The sequence below is a fragment of the Pseudorasbora parva genome, chromosome 20, assembly GCF_024679245.1.
Source record: "Pseudorasbora parva isolate DD20220531a chromosome 20, ASM2467924v1, whole genome shotgun sequence".
Lineage (NCBI taxonomy): Eukaryota > Metazoa > Chordata > Actinopteri > Cypriniformes > Gobionidae > Pseudorasbora > Pseudorasbora parva.
Genome location: NC_090191.1, coordinates 33,662,686 through 33,680,027, shown reverse-complemented (window position 1 = coordinate 33,680,027; position 17,342 = coordinate 33,662,686). Strand labels below are relative to the sequence as shown.

At 38.0% G+C, this 17,342-nt stretch overlaps 1 protein-coding gene across 7 annotated transcripts in view; it reads left to right on the top strand.

The window, feature by feature from the left end:
* pcloa (piccolo presynaptic cytomatrix protein a) overlaps positions 1 to 17,342 on the top strand; it is a 60,442-nt gene that overhangs the window by 39,222 nt on the left and 3,878 nt on the right. For 2 of the 7 annotated variants that reach the window (XM_067428052.1, XM_067428051.1), the window contains 14 exons: positions 2,463 to 2,571; positions 3,796 to 3,857; positions 3,955 to 4,148; positions 4,242 to 4,292; positions 4,579 to 4,709; positions 7,175 to 7,201; positions 7,489 to 7,582; positions 9,159 to 9,230; positions 9,401 to 9,650; positions 10,118 to 10,306; positions 11,441 to 11,602; positions 15,216 to 15,357; positions 15,546 to 15,601; positions 16,333 to 16,467. In XM_067428052.1, the coding sequence (XP_067284153.1) occupies positions 2,463 to 2,571; positions 3,796 to 3,857; positions 3,955 to 4,148; positions 4,242 to 4,292; positions 4,579 to 4,709; positions 7,175 to 7,201; positions 7,489 to 7,582; positions 9,159 to 9,230; positions 9,401 to 9,650; positions 10,118 to 10,306; positions 11,441 to 11,602; positions 15,216 to 15,357; positions 15,546 to 15,601; positions 16,333 to 16,467 (1,674 nt within the window). The remainder of the gene's footprint in view (positions 1 to 2,462; positions 2,572 to 3,795; positions 3,858 to 3,954; positions 4,149 to 4,241; positions 4,293 to 4,578; positions 4,710 to 7,174; positions 7,202 to 7,488; positions 7,583 to 9,158; positions 9,231 to 9,400; positions 9,651 to 10,117; positions 10,307 to 11,440; positions 11,603 to 15,215; positions 15,358 to 15,545; positions 15,602 to 16,332; positions 16,468 to 17,342) is intronic. The other 5 variants (XM_067428053.1, XM_067428056.1, XM_067428055.1 and 2 more) reach the window with 5 other exon arrangements.

Genomic DNA, 17,342 nt, shown 5'->3' with positions numbered 1-17,342 from the left:
GTGCACAGGCTTATTTATGAGGCTATATACAACAGCTGAGCTTTGTGAAAGAACATTCTGAGCTTTGACACTTCACATCCGTCTTCTTCCTCCTCCTCTCACACTCGATCAAATATCACTTTGTATTTAGACATCTGATTCCTTGGCTGCCTCTTCTCTCCTCTTCTCTTCTCTTCTCTTCTCTTCTCTTCTCTTCTCTTCTCTTCTCTTCTCTTCTCTTCTCTTCTCTTCTCTTCTCTTCTCTTCTCTTCTCTTCTCTTCTCTTCTCTTCTTTTCTCTTCTCTTCTCTTCTCTTCTCTTCTCTTCTCTTCTCCTCTCTTCTCTCTTATTTCATCTTAACATGACTTTTGTTTAGTCTGAATTCCATCTTGTCCCTTCTCTTCTCTTTTGGTCTTATGTCTTCTCACACTATTTACTCAGTGTTGGGGTACATGTAATCTAATTACAAAATAAATGTAACTAATCAGTCACAATTACTGAGAAAAATGATTAATTAAATTACAGTTACTTATGAAAACTTAACGATTCATATTTTCTGTAAAAAGCTAGGATATGTTAAATAATAATATTTCACGAGTTCCCACTTACATCAAATTAAATAGAGTAAAGATTATGCGTATTTGGCGTGCTGTCCGGGGGACAGCTCCGGGCTTGGAATTTGGCCCGAACCCAGAGTACCCCCCGTGATAGAGATACTCAAGAACTAGACTGAAGTTTATTATAGATTGTGTTGACATCTAATAAGAGTTTGTTAGAATCCAGTGAGGAGATGGGGTGGTGGAGGGATGCTAAAATAATAATGGTCAACGAAAGAAGGTAAATCAGCTGTATATATACACACCACTTATCGTTTATCAACCACTCGTGTTTAATTTAATTATCTGAGCGTGGTCCACTTGTGTTTAATTAGGTTTAATTATCTGCACTTGCTCCTCCTGTAATTTTGTTAATAAAAACATAACTTTTTTTTGCTGTTTTTGATGCACAATACCTCCAGCCATTTTAAGGCCGTTTAATAAAGTGATTCTATTTTGATGCTTTTGACTGGTTACAGTCAAAAGCAATTGCATCAATCGACACTGACGCTGAAAGCTTCACGATACAACTTGTCTGAGAGTTGCTACCATGCATTCCAGTGCTGGAAATTTAGAAAAGCATTCAAAAAGTAATAAAATGTAATCAGTTACATTACTTTAATAAAGTTATGTAGCTGGTGTGTGGTGAGCGTTCTGGCGCAATATGGCTGCCGTCGCATCATCCAGGTGGATGCTGCACATTGGTGGTGGTTGAGGAGATTCCCCCTTCTATGTAAAGCGCTTTGAGTGCCTTGAGAAGCGCTATATAAATCGAACACATTATTATTTATTATTATTATATATTTAAATATTTATTACATTTTACATTAAATATCCCATTTTAAATATGGTTACTTGTAATCTGTAACCTATTACATTTCCAAAGTAACCTTCCCAACACTGTATATACTTTTATAATATCTTCTCTCTTCTCATCTCGTCTCATCTCTACTAGTTTTTTTCTGATCTTTCTTGTATCTACTCTCATTTCTCATTTTCTTGTCTCTTCTCTATGGCTCGTCAGCTCACGTTTTCTCTTCTCTTTGGATCTTATCTCTTCTCATATACTCTTGTCTCATCTATCTCATCTGCCTCAATCTCTTCTGGTCTTGTTTGTTCCTGTATCTCTTTCATTTGATCTTATCATCGCTCTACTCTTTTTTTTTCTCATCTCATTTCACGTTTTCTCTTCTCATCTCATCTCATCTTGTCTCATATATTCTCATGTTGTTTTGTATCATTTCACCTTCTCTTCTTGTAATGTATCATATTGAATTGTATTGTATCGTATCGTATTTTTCCCACATATTGAACCAGTAGCAGATGAAGCTTCTTAAGGGAGAAATGTCAATTGTTTCTACTTGACGTAAACGCGATTATGTATGCGGTCGGCATGGTTACAACAGCAATGTGAACATGCGCGCACACATAGTAACACCATGAGAACATGCTGGTGTTAAGCAGTGGAGTAATGCGAGCCTGCTGTTCAGCCTGTCAGGTTTACGTATAAAATCTGTGAGTGTGTGTACATATACACTTCATGACATGAGCACACATTCACCTCCAGGGACCCCAAGCATCCACCGTAATGTGGGAGCTTCGAAACGCCCAAAGAGGGCATACCTGGCCTACCTGAAGACACGCTTTCATCTGTGTAAGTGCACCAACAGTGTGGTTTCAGTTTGCTGTGACTTGGCGTGAACTATGCTGCTTGTGTTCCCTTTCCTTTCTCACAGGGTTTCTATAGCAGGGTTCGTTTAATTGAAAAAGATCACGTGTGCCGTTGCAGTGCTGTTTACAGTGTATTTGAACTCTCAGATAGTGAATAAAATGTATCCAGTGGTTGATTATTTGTGTGTGTGTGTGTGTGTGTATGTGTTTTCATAGGAATGCAAGTTCTGGAATGGAACAGCGTTTGCTTGACTGGTAAGACGTACGAGGAGGTGCAGGGTCTGGTTGGTCACCAGGTTGGAGAGGCGGAGTTATGTATCAGACTGTGAGTGACAGATTTGCTACTAATTATTTAAAACATTTAATTTGTACTTTCTAACTAAGAAAGATGTACATCTAAACAACTTATTAGTACTTGTTTGAAAAATTAGTGCACTTTTAATATATTGTATATTTATTTATATTTTAATATATTTTATATTGTCCAAAAACCACTGTTATAATAATTTTGTTGACTGGTGTACTTAAATTATCCCAAATGTTTCCAAGAATGTTTAAATCCAGAGAAATAAGCCATTTTAACCAGGACACAGTGTTTTAACCGTGTTCGTGTGTCGCCTATCAATGACGTCATACCTGTGTTACCCTCAATTTCCTGTTTTATTTTGTAGAAACCATGGAAACACTAAAGATGCTTTAATATATTGTTATAGAGCTCAACACAGTTTTAAACATTATTTACCAGGAGTACCATGTTTCACCATGCCTTATATTGATCTAGCTTACTGCAGTGTGCAACAAGTGTCTCATAGTAACCGCACAGTGAACGCACAGAGTAGCATTATAACATAACTTTCAATACACTCAAATAATGTATCTGATATGATAAAATAGCACTGCTTATGAATAACCAGAAAAAGCAGAAGGGGTTGAATACATTATAATAAAAACCCTGCGAAATCAAGGCGTCATTAAGTTTCACCTTTGTTTTGAGTAAGTGACTTCTGGCTGTGAAAAATTACATATGGCTTTATTTCTGATTCTGACATATTTCTGAATGAAGCACAACTAATTTTAATTTACTAAGAAGAAATGTAGGTGAAATTAATTGTAAAAACATTTTTGGTTACATATCAGAAATTGAACCTTGTTTCCACGACAGAATAAAAAAATTAAAAAGGTAATTACGACTTTTTATCTCATAAATCTGAATTTAGAATTGCCAGATATAAAGTCAGAATTGCGTGATATAAACTCATATCTCACGATTCTGACTTTATATTTCTTCATATGACTTCATTTTGTGGCAGAAACAAGCTTTTCCACAGGAGCCTGATTGTTTGAGGGAAAGGGGTTGAAAAATTAGGAACGGTTTGTTAACCTTTAACCTAAAAGGATAGCAGCCAAAAAAAATGCTTAATTTTTCAAATGAACATTACGACCAGGAATGTACAGTACATTAAGCGAGCGCACAGGGTGCATTTTGATCCCATGCTGGCTTAACCGAACTGTTTGTCCTTTGACCATGATTTATCTCTGTCATTTTCAGAGACATAAATATGCTGTCTGATTCTGAAAGCTCCCACCTAGACCTTCAAGACCACACCAAAGGTGGGAACCATCTGTCAATGGAGAAGACAGTCAAATGATAATCTCCTAATTAACCTCAATGGTACCTAACCACTAGCTTGCCCTTATAAATATACAGGAGACAGACCTCCGCGGTCACCAGGTGTAGACCCTAAGCAGCTGGCTGCGGAGCTGCAGAAAGTGTCCCAGCAGCAGGTGCCGTCCTCCTCTGCATCAGCACTGGATAAACCCTCTGCGTCCGCTGGCTCCAGTGCAGTTCCCAGCCCTGGCCAGCCTGGTTCACCCTCTGTCAGCAAGAAACGCCACAGCAAGGTATGCATATGCCATGCACACACTATTATTTTGTGTAAAAAGAGTCAAATGCAAAATTATGTCTTTTCTTACTGCTGATGTTTTGTTTCTTAGAGCTCTGAGGCTGCAAAAACTCAGTCCCTCCCAGTGTCAGGAGAGATCCAGGTAGATTTCAGCTCTCATTAAGTCAGCTATACAAGTAGCTTATTCAGGCCATGGGACAATTGCGATTTACAGACCTGCAAATGTGGGCATTTCTATAGTCAGTATGAACTTTTGTACTTATGCTATGAAATATTTCATTAGCTAGAAATTGCACTTTAGGAGTGCAGTCTTTATAAAAACATAACAATCTGGCACATCAGATGTATTCACTGGTCAAAACCCTGCTTATTAATAGTAGAATAGTAGAAAGTAGAGCAACCATTTCTTTCTTTCTTAAATTTTGCAGCTTCAAATAAATTACGACAAACAGCTGGGCAATCTCATCGTCCATGTTCTTCAAGCACGAAATCTTGCACCCCGGGACAACAACGGCTACTCGGATCCATTCGTTAAAGTTTACTTGCTGCCGGGTAGAGGGTAAGTATCTTGTAAAACTAATTGGAGCTAAATGTCTCATGGTTTTAGCCTCAGTGCAAACCATTAGGCATCCCCGTGGGTGCTCGGGGACTCGAAATGGTCGAGCACCTACAGAAAAACACGAGATATTCCCCATTCATTTTACCGATAAAAAACTTCTCTGATTAAATAAAAAACCTCTCTGATTGGTGGATCTCGCATCGTATCCCAGCTGGTCGTAATACATTCCACCTTTTTATTTATAGCATTGCAACGATTTGTATTTGTACAATCATAAATTGCATTTTAAGTAATTAACTCCATAATCATCAGCAGTAGCAGTTCCTGGCATAGGCAATATAGGCAGCCACCTTGGACGGCAACGCGTGCACAGCGTACGTAGCTTTCAGACACGAATTTCCTTCTAATCTTTATAGTTAATTTGAGGCAGTTTTATTTTAATGACAAATGTCAAGTGATTATTGTAACACGATAGTGCATCCATGTACTGCGTGACTACAAGTCTCTACCCTTGTAGGCGAATTTCCTTCACTCTCGCACAAACCTGGATACGCACTCTCAAATCGACAGTGTCCCCATGGGCCTGCGCTTGCTCGGATATTGCATGTGCACGCTCAAACTTTGTTCTGCGCACTCATGAACCTCTACAAGCTCTTTCTCTAGAATTCTCATCTCCTGGAATTATTGTTACCAGAAGCTTTCCACCACCAGACGTCTTATGACTGACTGATGAAATAACACACATGTACCTTTACATTTTTAAAGGATTCAAGGATCCATCTTTGTAGTGTCAAATTATTCCATATATACATTTGGACAAGATAGAGTCTCTCAAATCAGTTATTTATTCTCTAGCTATTTATTTGATTGTTTCATAGTTATTTGAGTAAGTAGTTATTGTAAATAGGAATTTATTCAATAATTTCATTTAGTGAATAGAGACCCACTCGCTCAACTTTACTCAAGTTACTGTAGTAAACGTCGCACAAAGGTATCTCTCTTTACACCGTCGGACACATAATGGTAATTAATATGATTAGCCTTTTGCTTGATTGTGTGTTGAACAGCTAATGTGTTGCTAATGTTACACAAACCATGTTCCTGTTCAACAACTCATAGTCAGACAGTTGCCTTCTAAAAATCGGTATCCTTAGAAATGCTTTGACCATCATAGAATGTCAATGGAAAAAAGCATATAGTTTATCATAACATTGTAATATGCACAATATACATATAATTCACCTGATATTGCTAAATGTAGCTGATTTTTCAACAGAAAAATATACCGGGATAAATTGGCTAGACTCCCCTGCTTCAGAGCATATTAATGATATGCTAAAACCCGCCGTGATTGGTTACAAAGTGACGTAAAAAACATGATCAGTTTCAAAACGCATCTTTGGTTCAAGACAACAAAACATTTAGCAAAGGTGTTCACTTATTAATTTGCACATATGAAAGCATATTTAAAAACACCACATAGACATAAACAACATTAAAACCTCATAAAAGGGGTATACTCGGATATACTCCAGGGTTTCTGCTGATACAAAGCTATATGTCAATCACTGAAGGAACCCTTTAATTTTCGCCCACAGGAGATCGTCAAATGTTTTAAGGGACATTTTTGGATATGTATACAATAACTTAGCCAAGTTATAATTTGCTCATGGAAAAATGTGTTTATATTTGATTGGTAATTTATTTGCCCTTGCAATTTTCTAATAAAATAAAAAAAAATCTACGTGGGTTTCTTCACCTACCGGCAAAAACATAAATCGCCGCCTATGATGTGAATGAGAATGACTAACTGGGGTTGGTCACTTTAGATGTCGGTTTGATGACCTGCCAAAATAGCTATGTGAGACAACAGATATTGTTCATTTAATATCTGGATTCTTGACTTAACCCAGACGAATCCAGCTGTTTCACCCTTGGCACTGGAAATTAAGACTCTCGGAGATGTTATTCAATCCCAGCTGCTTTCGAGTTAAACGAAACAGAAAATCACTTATCCAGCTGTAATTAGCACAAGGTCCATAGGAAAGACCTGGACAGGATTATGCATATTGTGTAAGCCCTAGATTTGAGCTTTTTTTAAATGATTGTGTGTGTGCGTGTGTGTGTTGGTTCAGGCATTTATGAGTGCAGTAAGTGACTCAGCAAAACAGGAAAATCAATGGCAGCTCAATTAGTGTGTAAAATGATAGCGCTGATTGATGTTTGTAGGTTGGTGTGTATGTTTGTGTGTGTGCATCGGATCATTTCTGGCTCTCATCTGATCATGCAGTCTTGGATTGAACCTACAGAAACTGGAGCTGTCCATTTCTCTGCTCCATATGGGCATGAATGCATGAGCTACTGCAAAAAAACACAAACACACACACACACACACACTCACACTTTGCAGTCTCCCACTCATCACTGATTGTTGTCTGTTTTTGCTGCATGCTGGATCTTCACAGTCAGGTCATGGTTGTGCAGAATGCCAGGTATGTGATTCTTTCCTACAGCACATTATACAAGACTTGGCCATGCTTGGACATGAATGGCTTAATAATGTAGGGTTTTGCTCTTTTTACATCTTTATCATTGTTACTCATTTGATCATTTTCTCAATGTAGTATACGGTCACTGTAGCAACACAAGTGGGCCTATACTAGATATTGTCATCCATTGTGCAAACCAGTGTGGGGTGTTTCATGTTTCGGTTACTGATGGTTTGTGCCACACTAATCTTCCTCATGGTGACCTCTTGTGGTATGTTATCTAATTGTAGTGCTGAAAACAAAAGACGGTCCAAACACGTTCAGAAGAGCCTGAACCCAGAGTGGAACCAGACTGTCATCTACAAAAATATCCACCTGGAACAGGTGAACTACAAAACGCACAGGCATTTGCATACATCTAGGTTGCATTTCAGATGTCTGAAACACCAAAAGAAAAATCTGATTTTACTTTGATGGAATATGATTTTTTTAGTTTGAACGTCCCATGTCAGTTTTGAGGTTTCAATTATATGAAAGTACTTCTGAGAGAATCTCAGTCTTTTGCTGCAAACAGGGAAAAGTCTGTTGTCTCCCAGAAGTACTTCTGTCTAATTAAGAGCAAAGAGCTTCTTGAGTTTGTTGAGCACTCTGAGGCAGCTGCTGACAGATGTGATTGATATGTTTTACTGGACTATTGAAGCGAGGCAAACAGCTCTTAATTGAGGAAGAAAGACAGAATGTAGGTTGGTGAGGCTTAAATTGAAAACCATCTGGATTTAATTCTCCAGTGCTGCATATCATGTTTGATATGTTTGCTGGTTTAACAGAAAATAGATACTCTATGAATCTGTATTTTTGCCTTGCTTTCCAGTAATAATATCTGAAAAATAAATAAAATTAATTTACTTAATTTGATGATTTATTTTTCTGAACAAACTGACTTTATTTGTATGAAATGTAGTTAAATCCATATTAAGTGAATATGTTATGAAAATGTATATAGATTGTTCTTACATTTATTTATATTTGTAAGTCTCTTATGCTCACCAGGCTGCATTTATCTTACAGTAATACCAGTAATATTGGGAAATATTTTCTATTTTCATATATTTTAAAAAGGTAAAGCTGAATTTCCAGCATCATTACTCCAGTCTTCAGTGTCATGTGATCCATCAGAAATGATTATAATATCTTGGTCTTGTGCTAAAGAAACATTTCTATGTCAGATGCAAAAGCATGAGCTGCTTAATGTTTTTGCAGAAACCATGATAATTGTTTACTTTGATTAATAGAAAGTTTAAAAGTACAGCATTTATTGGAAATAGATTTTTTTAATAACATTATAAATGTCTTTACTGTCACCTTTGATACATTTTATAATCCTAATAGTTTTAAAAAAGAAAAAGAAAAATATTTTTGACCACATGTTTAATTAAATATTGGTTGTCATGGTAGTGGTTGAGAAGAGACCCCTGACATGAGTGTAAAAGCACTTTGGGTGTACAGTAGTACATATGAAGGCGCTATATAAATGCCTCATTCATTTACTCATTCATTCATGTAAGTGTCTCTTGTTTAAGGATCTTTAGTAAGATGGAAAACGAGGAAAAATACTAATGTAGAAAATATTTTGAGCGTTTGTGAGGTGTTTCCTTCCCCTCATTTCGAGATCAATGGAGAAAAAAATATGGAGTTCCGGAGTTCCATAGAATGACAACATTAAAGTAACATATGGTGATAGGAGATTAATGGATGTAGTGAAGGAGAACATGAAGGTAGTTGGTCTGAGAGAAGAGGATACAGAGGATAGGACTAGATGGAGGCAGATGATTCGCTGTGGCGACCTCTGAAGGGAACAGCCGAAAGAAGAAGATGGTGATAGAGTCACACAATCAATCATCTTGGCACCGAATCTACTTAATCTAATCTTCTACTCTGTGTTTGTGTGGTGTGTGTTTAGCTAAGAAAGAAGACACTGGAGGTCAGCGTGTGGGACTACGACAAGAGCTCTGCCAATGACTTCTTGGGAGAGGTGAGGAGCTAAAAGTTCTTTAAACACACTTTGAAAAATTAAACACCAGGTTCAGTGATACAGCTAAGTGATACAGAAGTGTGTATATTCAGGTATATGAGCTTTTTTTTTTTAAATCTGGTGTTAATATCTGGTGCACAAGTAATGAAATTATGCATATATGGGGCTAGGTACTAATCGACCTGTCCAACACGGCCCAACTGGACAACGTCCCACGCTGGCTTCCTCTAAAGGAGCAGAGCGAGGGCGAGCATCACCGGCGTTCTCACTCGGGACAGGGCCGCCAGCACTCGCCCAAACCCCACGGGGGACACGGGACCCAGCATTCACCCAAGACCTCCGGCCACAGTAAGGAGGACTCACCCAAATCCTCAGTCATCAAGAGCCGTAGTCATGGAATCTTCCCTGACCCTGGCAAGGGTAGGACTGCGAGTCGCATGCTACTTCTGCCCCTTCTTTCACACGTGATGTCTTCCTCTTTTCCATCCTTCTATTGCTGTCATTTCTTCCTCTCAGTATTGTTCTTGCTTACACTTGATCTCTCCATCCTGTATTTCTCAAGCTTCCTAGCTTTGGCTTCTCGCTCTCCATATATGTGTGTTCAGTTCACGACGGCGCTGAGCTCACCAGCGCTTCACTCCAGCCACCTCACGCAGGGTGTGACAGGGCCGCTCAGGCAGGATGCTAACTAGGGCACAATAGTTAGACCTTAGTATCACATAAATTGTGCCAGAAGGAGACTCAATTATTTAAATTAAACTAACAAAAATATTTGTAGTTTATGTAGAATATAAATAATAATGGGTTTTTGAAGAATTCAAATGAATAAATAGGCAAAAGTAGGGAATGAGACGGCCTTTGTGGTAATTTGGTTCTGGTTGTTTTAGACATGCAGGTCCCCACTATTGAGAAATCTCACAGTAGCCCCAGCACATCGAAGCCGTCCCTCTCCGAGGGCCAAGCCCGTCCCCACGGAGGCCCCCGTGCTCATGGCAAAAGTGGCACGGCCCGGGCACACCTTGACGATGCCGCAGCAACGGCCGAAGCTGCCGGCCAGCAGCCCCGTCTCCAACCAAGTAAACGACGCAAATAAAACCTCCACAGCATGGCTGCCTTCGCACTCATCTGTTCCTCCTCCTGTTCTTTTTTCACTGCCCTTTTTTTGTTTTTTTCCCCACTGTTGTTTTCTAGTTTCTCCCAGGGTTTTTTTTCTTTTTCTGGTCCCCTTGTGGTCACAGTCTGTCACTTCACTTCCACGCCTGTGTGTTTTCTCACCAGTGTGTTGGGACGTCACGTCGTACACACATACAAGAACAGTATTGTTCTTTTCACGATTTTTTTAAATTAATAAAATAGTAAATAAAGGTATGTTGGCATATATCTATTTGTAAATATATGTGAAATAAACAAAATATGATTTTTTTTCTATAGTTTCAGTGCATCCTTAAAATGGATGCTTTAATCCTTGAAAGTGTTTCTACTGTGCTGCTAGCATGGCGCTAGCCAAAGTCATGGGTTTGATTCCCAGGAAACACACAATACGCATCAAATAATCTAGAGTCCAGCTGAAAAATGTGAAGGAACAAAAACAATCTTAGTCAGGCCCTTTGCCGCTCAGCAGCCATCCACATGATGCTAACTAAGATTACTTAGACCTGTCAATCACTGTGAAGAGATTTGACTGCACGTCATGTAAACCTTTGATTTTACCCCACAGAAACCTTGCTTATGAGGTTATTTTAAAACCGAATTTACCACTTTATTATATTTAGAGAGCGAATAATCATCCCTGATCAACACAGAACACACACCACCATGGTTTGCCCTCTTCAAAACAACCTTTCTTTTAACTCCCCTTTTTTTTTATCCCATTGAGTTGTTTTCTGTCCCAGACGGCCGGCTTTTCAGCAGCTACCCCACTCCACCGAGATGGCCGTGCATGTGGCCGCCCGCTCCTTAAAGCACCATCCCACCCTGCCTCCACTCTCTCTGCGTCTCTCGCTGGCCTACACTGCACCTCAGTCGACGCTGTCAGCCCGAGCCGGGCCATGCGCACTGTGGCTGCATGTGACTATGACCTACAGTAAAAGCTGGTGGTGTCCATGTTGTGACGAGTTCATACTCTGAGTCTCCATCTCGCCCCCCTTCTCCCCTCTCCAAACCTCCCCTCCTTTTCGCCCCCCCACCCCGTGGCTGATATATGGCCCCAGCCCAAAATGGCAGCCTCGACCCGAGGCACCACCGGCACAGCGTAGTTGGTGTGCTCACCATTCAGAAAGCCCCGTCCGAGTCGCCGGCCAATGAGATCCCTGAAAGCCGACGCCTGACCCTCAGGAAAGCCATGTCTGAAGAGAGGCCACAGCCGGACGGAGGTGAGAGTTGTGTCGTATGATTGCCAATGATAGCAAGAGAGAGAGAGAGAGAGAGCGAAAGAGAGAGAGAGAGCGCGAGAGGATGTTGAGTTACTAACGCACATCTTACTAGAGGAACAAAAGTCATTGCGGGAAGGGAACGCTATCCGAAGGGTCGTTCTGAACGAAAGTGAGCAACTGGAACCCTTTACACAGTACCATTACAGAAGATGTTCAAGAATCTAAATTTGTGAACCTTGGTGGTGTATCTTCATGATTTGTTTTGAATCCTGAAGAAATGTATTTATTTTGAAACCCTCAGGTGCCCTCAGACACCCCAGAACTAAATATTCCTTTACATGCTTAAGTAGAAGTAGAAGCACACACATTGAAAAATAAATTTGAATTAAAGACAAAAAGCAACAATATTTAAATGTCTTAAAGGGTTAGTTCACCCAAAAAAAAAATCTCTCATGAATTACTTAACCTAATGTTGTTCAACACCCGTAAGACATCCGTTCATCTTCTGAACACAAATGAAGATATTTGTGTTGAAATCCGATGGCTCAGAAAGGCCTTCATTGACACCAATGTCATTTCCTCTCTCAAGACCCATAAAGGCACTAAAGACATCGTTACAAAGTTCATCTCACTACAGCGGCTCTACAATAATTTTATGAAGCGACGAGATTCGTTTTTGTGTGCAAAAAAATGAAATAACGATATAATGATGGGCCGAATTCAAAACAATGTTTCGAATGGTTATGAATCAGCGTATTGATTCATGATTCGGATCGCTTGTGTCACATGATTTCAGCAGTTTGGCAGTTTGACAAGCGATCCGAATTTTGAATCAATACGCTGATTCATAACCGTTCGAAACATTGTTTTGAATTTGAATTTTTGGGTCAACTAACCCTTTAATATACATTTTTTATCAAGTGAAAGGCCTGTTCACACCAAGGTGAATGTTCCAAAAATTCAGATCAATAAACAGCAGTTAATGCATTCGATCAGACTGTCACAAACATTTGCCGGGAACATTTTTATGGAGAGGTGTTCTAATCCCTTTTCCATTGCACTGTGAAGAAAAGTTACAATTTTGTCATGTGCTTGGAGAAACTGCTGTTACATAACTATGACTTAGCGGCATTTACAAACAAACTATATTGTTAAGTGAATAGCAGTGGAAGACCCGGCTCTCTTTACTTTCATATTTGCTGTTTTTTTAAAACCCTCATTCTTCCCTTGGGTCCTTTTGACCCAAAACTCATTTTTAAAACATTTGTAAAAATTGATTGCTCATCGAAAAAATAGGTCGTACTTGAACCATGAGTACAAACTAAAAATCCTAAAACTTTACCACAAAATTATGTTATAATGTCTACATGTGCATTTGAATGCATATGAAAGGGAATTATTTTGGACCCAGCAGAACAGGTAATTTGCTCCATATAGAGTAATCAAATATCATGTTATAGTAACATTTTTCCACAAGAAGTCAGCAAAAACACCCAATGTAAGATATTTTGAGCTGAATTAAAATGGTTATGCATGACATTGTTATAAAGTGTGAGGGAAGGATGAAGGTTAAAAACATTGCAGCGAATAAAAACTCAGAACGGCTGTTTAAAAACATGTAACTGCTTTTTGACTTGTTTCTTCTCTGTGAAAAGTGGGTGTCCAAATTGGAAAGTTGCAAATAAAATACAGAGACAAGCATAAGAATATTAATTTAAAAAAAATATATTTTCTGTAAGCGGCATCTACTGCCAGTGTGAAACTCCATTTTAATTTAGCCTGTCTGCTTTTTTCCCCCTGCCTTTTTTTTTTATTGTTCTGAACCTTGTCTGGCTATCACCAGACCTAGCTCAATTTGAGATTGAACATTGGTCTGGGGAGTCAGCTCTGTATTTTCTACTGTATTTATCAACGAGCATTATTCAAATGACTCTGTATGCAACTGGATAGTCCTTCAACCAATCAGACCAAAAAGGCATGATAACCTAGCATAATTCAAATGACTGTATGCAGTTGGATAGTCCTTTAACCATATTTTAAATAAATAATTGGTTAGTCAAATACTAAATTATTTTTGTGAAAAAAACTTAAATATAACAAAATTTTAGACAATTAACTTGGATTTGTAGTCAATTATTTTGGTATGTTCGACTCAAACAATCAAGTAAATAATATTCTGAGATTTTATAAAGTTAATTATTACTGTGATATTCACTAAGCCTAAATTTCTATACTAAATCTATGTCTATAATATGCTTATACTAAAATTATATTTTAGAGTGTACGAAAAAAATTAACCCAAGGCAACAACTTAAGAGTAGCTCAACTCCATGGGAGAACTGCAGATTTGGCAACACTGGTCTGAATCATAGGCCGTAAAAAAAATATGGATGACGTGTTTTCTTCACTCCAATCTCCTTCTGAAAATCCCGAAAAAAAGTCAGTACCTCAGTGAATACTTCACTCAGAGAAGCCGTCAATCTCAGCGTTCAGTTAGTATGTCACACCACCTGTTTTATTAGCATCAAATAACTAAGTAAAACCAAACAAATTTAAAAAATGAACACTTAAAATGAAATCATCATGATAAAAACTGCCTAAATTGACAGAAGCCATCTTTGGGGGAAAAGATGTAATTTGATTGTTTAGTTTGCCCATTAGAATACATGGCGGGGTTTATGAGCTATACTGGGACCAACATCCTGACGTTGTGGCTTCAGTTGTCAACACAAGAGCTGCAGGCTTGGTCTGAACATTTTTTTACCAAACCTTTCTGTTGGTGTGAACAGGCCTTAACTTTGCTGAGTGGAGAAACAGTGACACGGATTTGCTTAAAGTCCATGCAGCCTTCAAAGTGCTCAGTTTTTCAGAGTGAGTAGGGCCTAGTGATGCTCACTTCCGACTGGAATTCGCCCTTTGCCACTTCACAGGAAATTCATGCAGCGAGTCTCAGTCTCATTCAACAGTCCAGCAACGTGCTTCCCTAAAACCAGGGGACAAAACAGTAGCGCTCGACTGTGATAGGACACTCTAGAAAGGAATGCTGGCTGAATACCCCCTGACCATCCCAAGAGAGTCCCATAAGATACCTGGTGTTACCGTTAGCGTTGCTGAATCTGTTTGAAAAAGACTGTGTGCATGAATTACGCGCCAAAATCATGCATCCCACGTCACACCATTGCCATCACTCAGTCAAACACTCAGAAATGCATCGACATTAAAATAATCTAATTTGATTAAATGTAAGTAAAATAAAATTAACATAATGCTAACAGAATTAGCATAATGTAATTACTTAGGCAAAATCCTTCATGAGCAAAACTCAAACACACAGTTTAGCCTACTAATTAACAGTTTAATTTGTTCTGTCTGTGCTTTTGCCTCTGTCATCTGATGTCCGCTTAGCATATCTGTCTGTGCAATTTCCTTTCATTTATGGAGTGCTGTCATGCTTTCTTTAAATGTTGCCAGAGGTACCTGTAGCCTATATATTGTGTGTATGTGCGTGCATGTGTTGGGAGTGGATATGTGGACATCTACACCATAACTGATAGTTGCCAGTCAAAGTAGTGTATGTGACTTGTGCAACTCACATAGTCCACTTCAAAAACAGCGTCCCGCAGCCATAGATCTGGTGATGCTCCTGTTACTGCAGCCTCATTGGACAGCGGCCTGAGTGGCAGTGCCTTTAGCCTATTGGATGAAGATTGTGGGACCAATGCAGTGGATAGCGCTATCTTCCAGGTTCCCAGATTGTGAGTGCTTTTCTTTATGACTCTCATAATAATTGCTAATCAATCATGTTTTTTGTTTTGTTTTGTTTTGGTTTGGTTTTTTGGCAGTATTTCTAAAACACTTTTTAATATGATTTATTAATGATTTATTTAAAATCCCTCCATTTTCCTGGCACTCCATGTGTACTCTGATGTTGTTTATTATTCAGTGGAAAGATTCCAAACGGCACAGAAGCTGTGAAATCCGCTCATGGGGATGCAGAGGGTAATATTTGCATGGGATGTTGTGTGGTTTTGTGATTATTTGTGCATGTTTGTGTCAATAGCAGTGCATTTTACACTACTTTACAATACAATACTGCAGCAAAGAAATATAATTACTTTTATATTATATTAGGTAGATATATTTTATCTAATAATATAATATAATTGTTAATTATATTATATTATATTATATTATATTATATTATATTATATTATATTATATTATATTATATTATATTATATTATATTATATTATATTATACAACTGATAAATCGCATTAATTGCATCCAAATTAAAAGTTTGTGTTTACATAATATATGTGTGTACTGTGTATAATTATTATGTGTATATAAAAATACACACACATGTATCCATATATATATATATATATATATATATATATATATATATATATATATATATATATATATACATACATACATACATACATGCAATTATTTCTTCAATGTATGGAGTATTTATATATACATAATAATTATACACAAACTTTTATTTTGGATGCGATTAATCGATTGCCCAGGATTATATTATATTATATTATATTATATTATATTATATTATATTATATTATATTATATTATATTATATTATATTATATTATATTATATTATATTATATTATATTAATCTAAGCCATATCTAAGGGTGGATAATATAGTTCCTCATGGATTAATCTATTGCCTGTGCTGTGTTGTGTTTGTGCGCGCTTAGGTAAGACTCAGGTGATGGGGGAGATAAAGATCGCCCTGAAGAAGGAGATGAAGACAGAAGGAGAACATCTAGTGCTTGAGATCCTACAGTGCAGAAACATCACCTACAAATTCAAGTCTCCCGACCACCTCCCGGGTAAGAAGACACGTGACTGCAAACACGTTTACTCACGCTTATTATAATATAAGTAAATTATGACATACAGTTGATATACACATTGCTTCATTGATATACATTTCCTAAATGTTCTTACAGAAGTGTGGTGAATACAAATAGTTTTGACATAATACCGAAAGTTTGGATGGGATATATCCAAGCGTTTTATTAAAATCCTAGCAAGCATTTGATTAGACAGAAAAAATTGTCAGCGCCTGTGGGTGCAACATATAAGACATCAGTATTTCAGCATTTTCCCTGTTATCAAGGTTAAAGGGGTACTTCAGCGCTGGGAAGATGAATCTGTAATTAAACTGGATCATTAATGTAGTAGAAATGTGAAATTATTTTTGAATTTGCTGTCCCAGAATGCTTCAGTGCCCTAGGAGGCCACTCCCAAAGCCACCGCTACTGGATTACAGGGAATGAGTTTGAGAACAGACACTACAATTAAATACTGAACGTGTCTGTTCAATATAATGAGTGAGTCACCGCGCGAGTATCACAGCACTAATGCTGCAGGAGTCAAATTACATTCACCGTCATGAATGAGCTCTCGTGATGAGAGCTGAGATAATCTCGACCACGCTCGCAGCATATAGCACATTAGAAACGCGTGTTCAATCTGGCGCGTTTTCAGTTCATGCCTTTGGAAGCTTAACTTTCATATTAACACTTTACAATACAGGTGAACTAATATGCAGTAATTCATGCTTAACTAATGCACAAATAATCATGTCTCGTTAATAGCTTTATAAATCATTAGAAACCTTTATAAATCATTAGCTAATGATTAATAAAAGCAGACAACTGGAAGTAGAAATGCATGGCTTTGACCCCTTGTGGTAATTAAC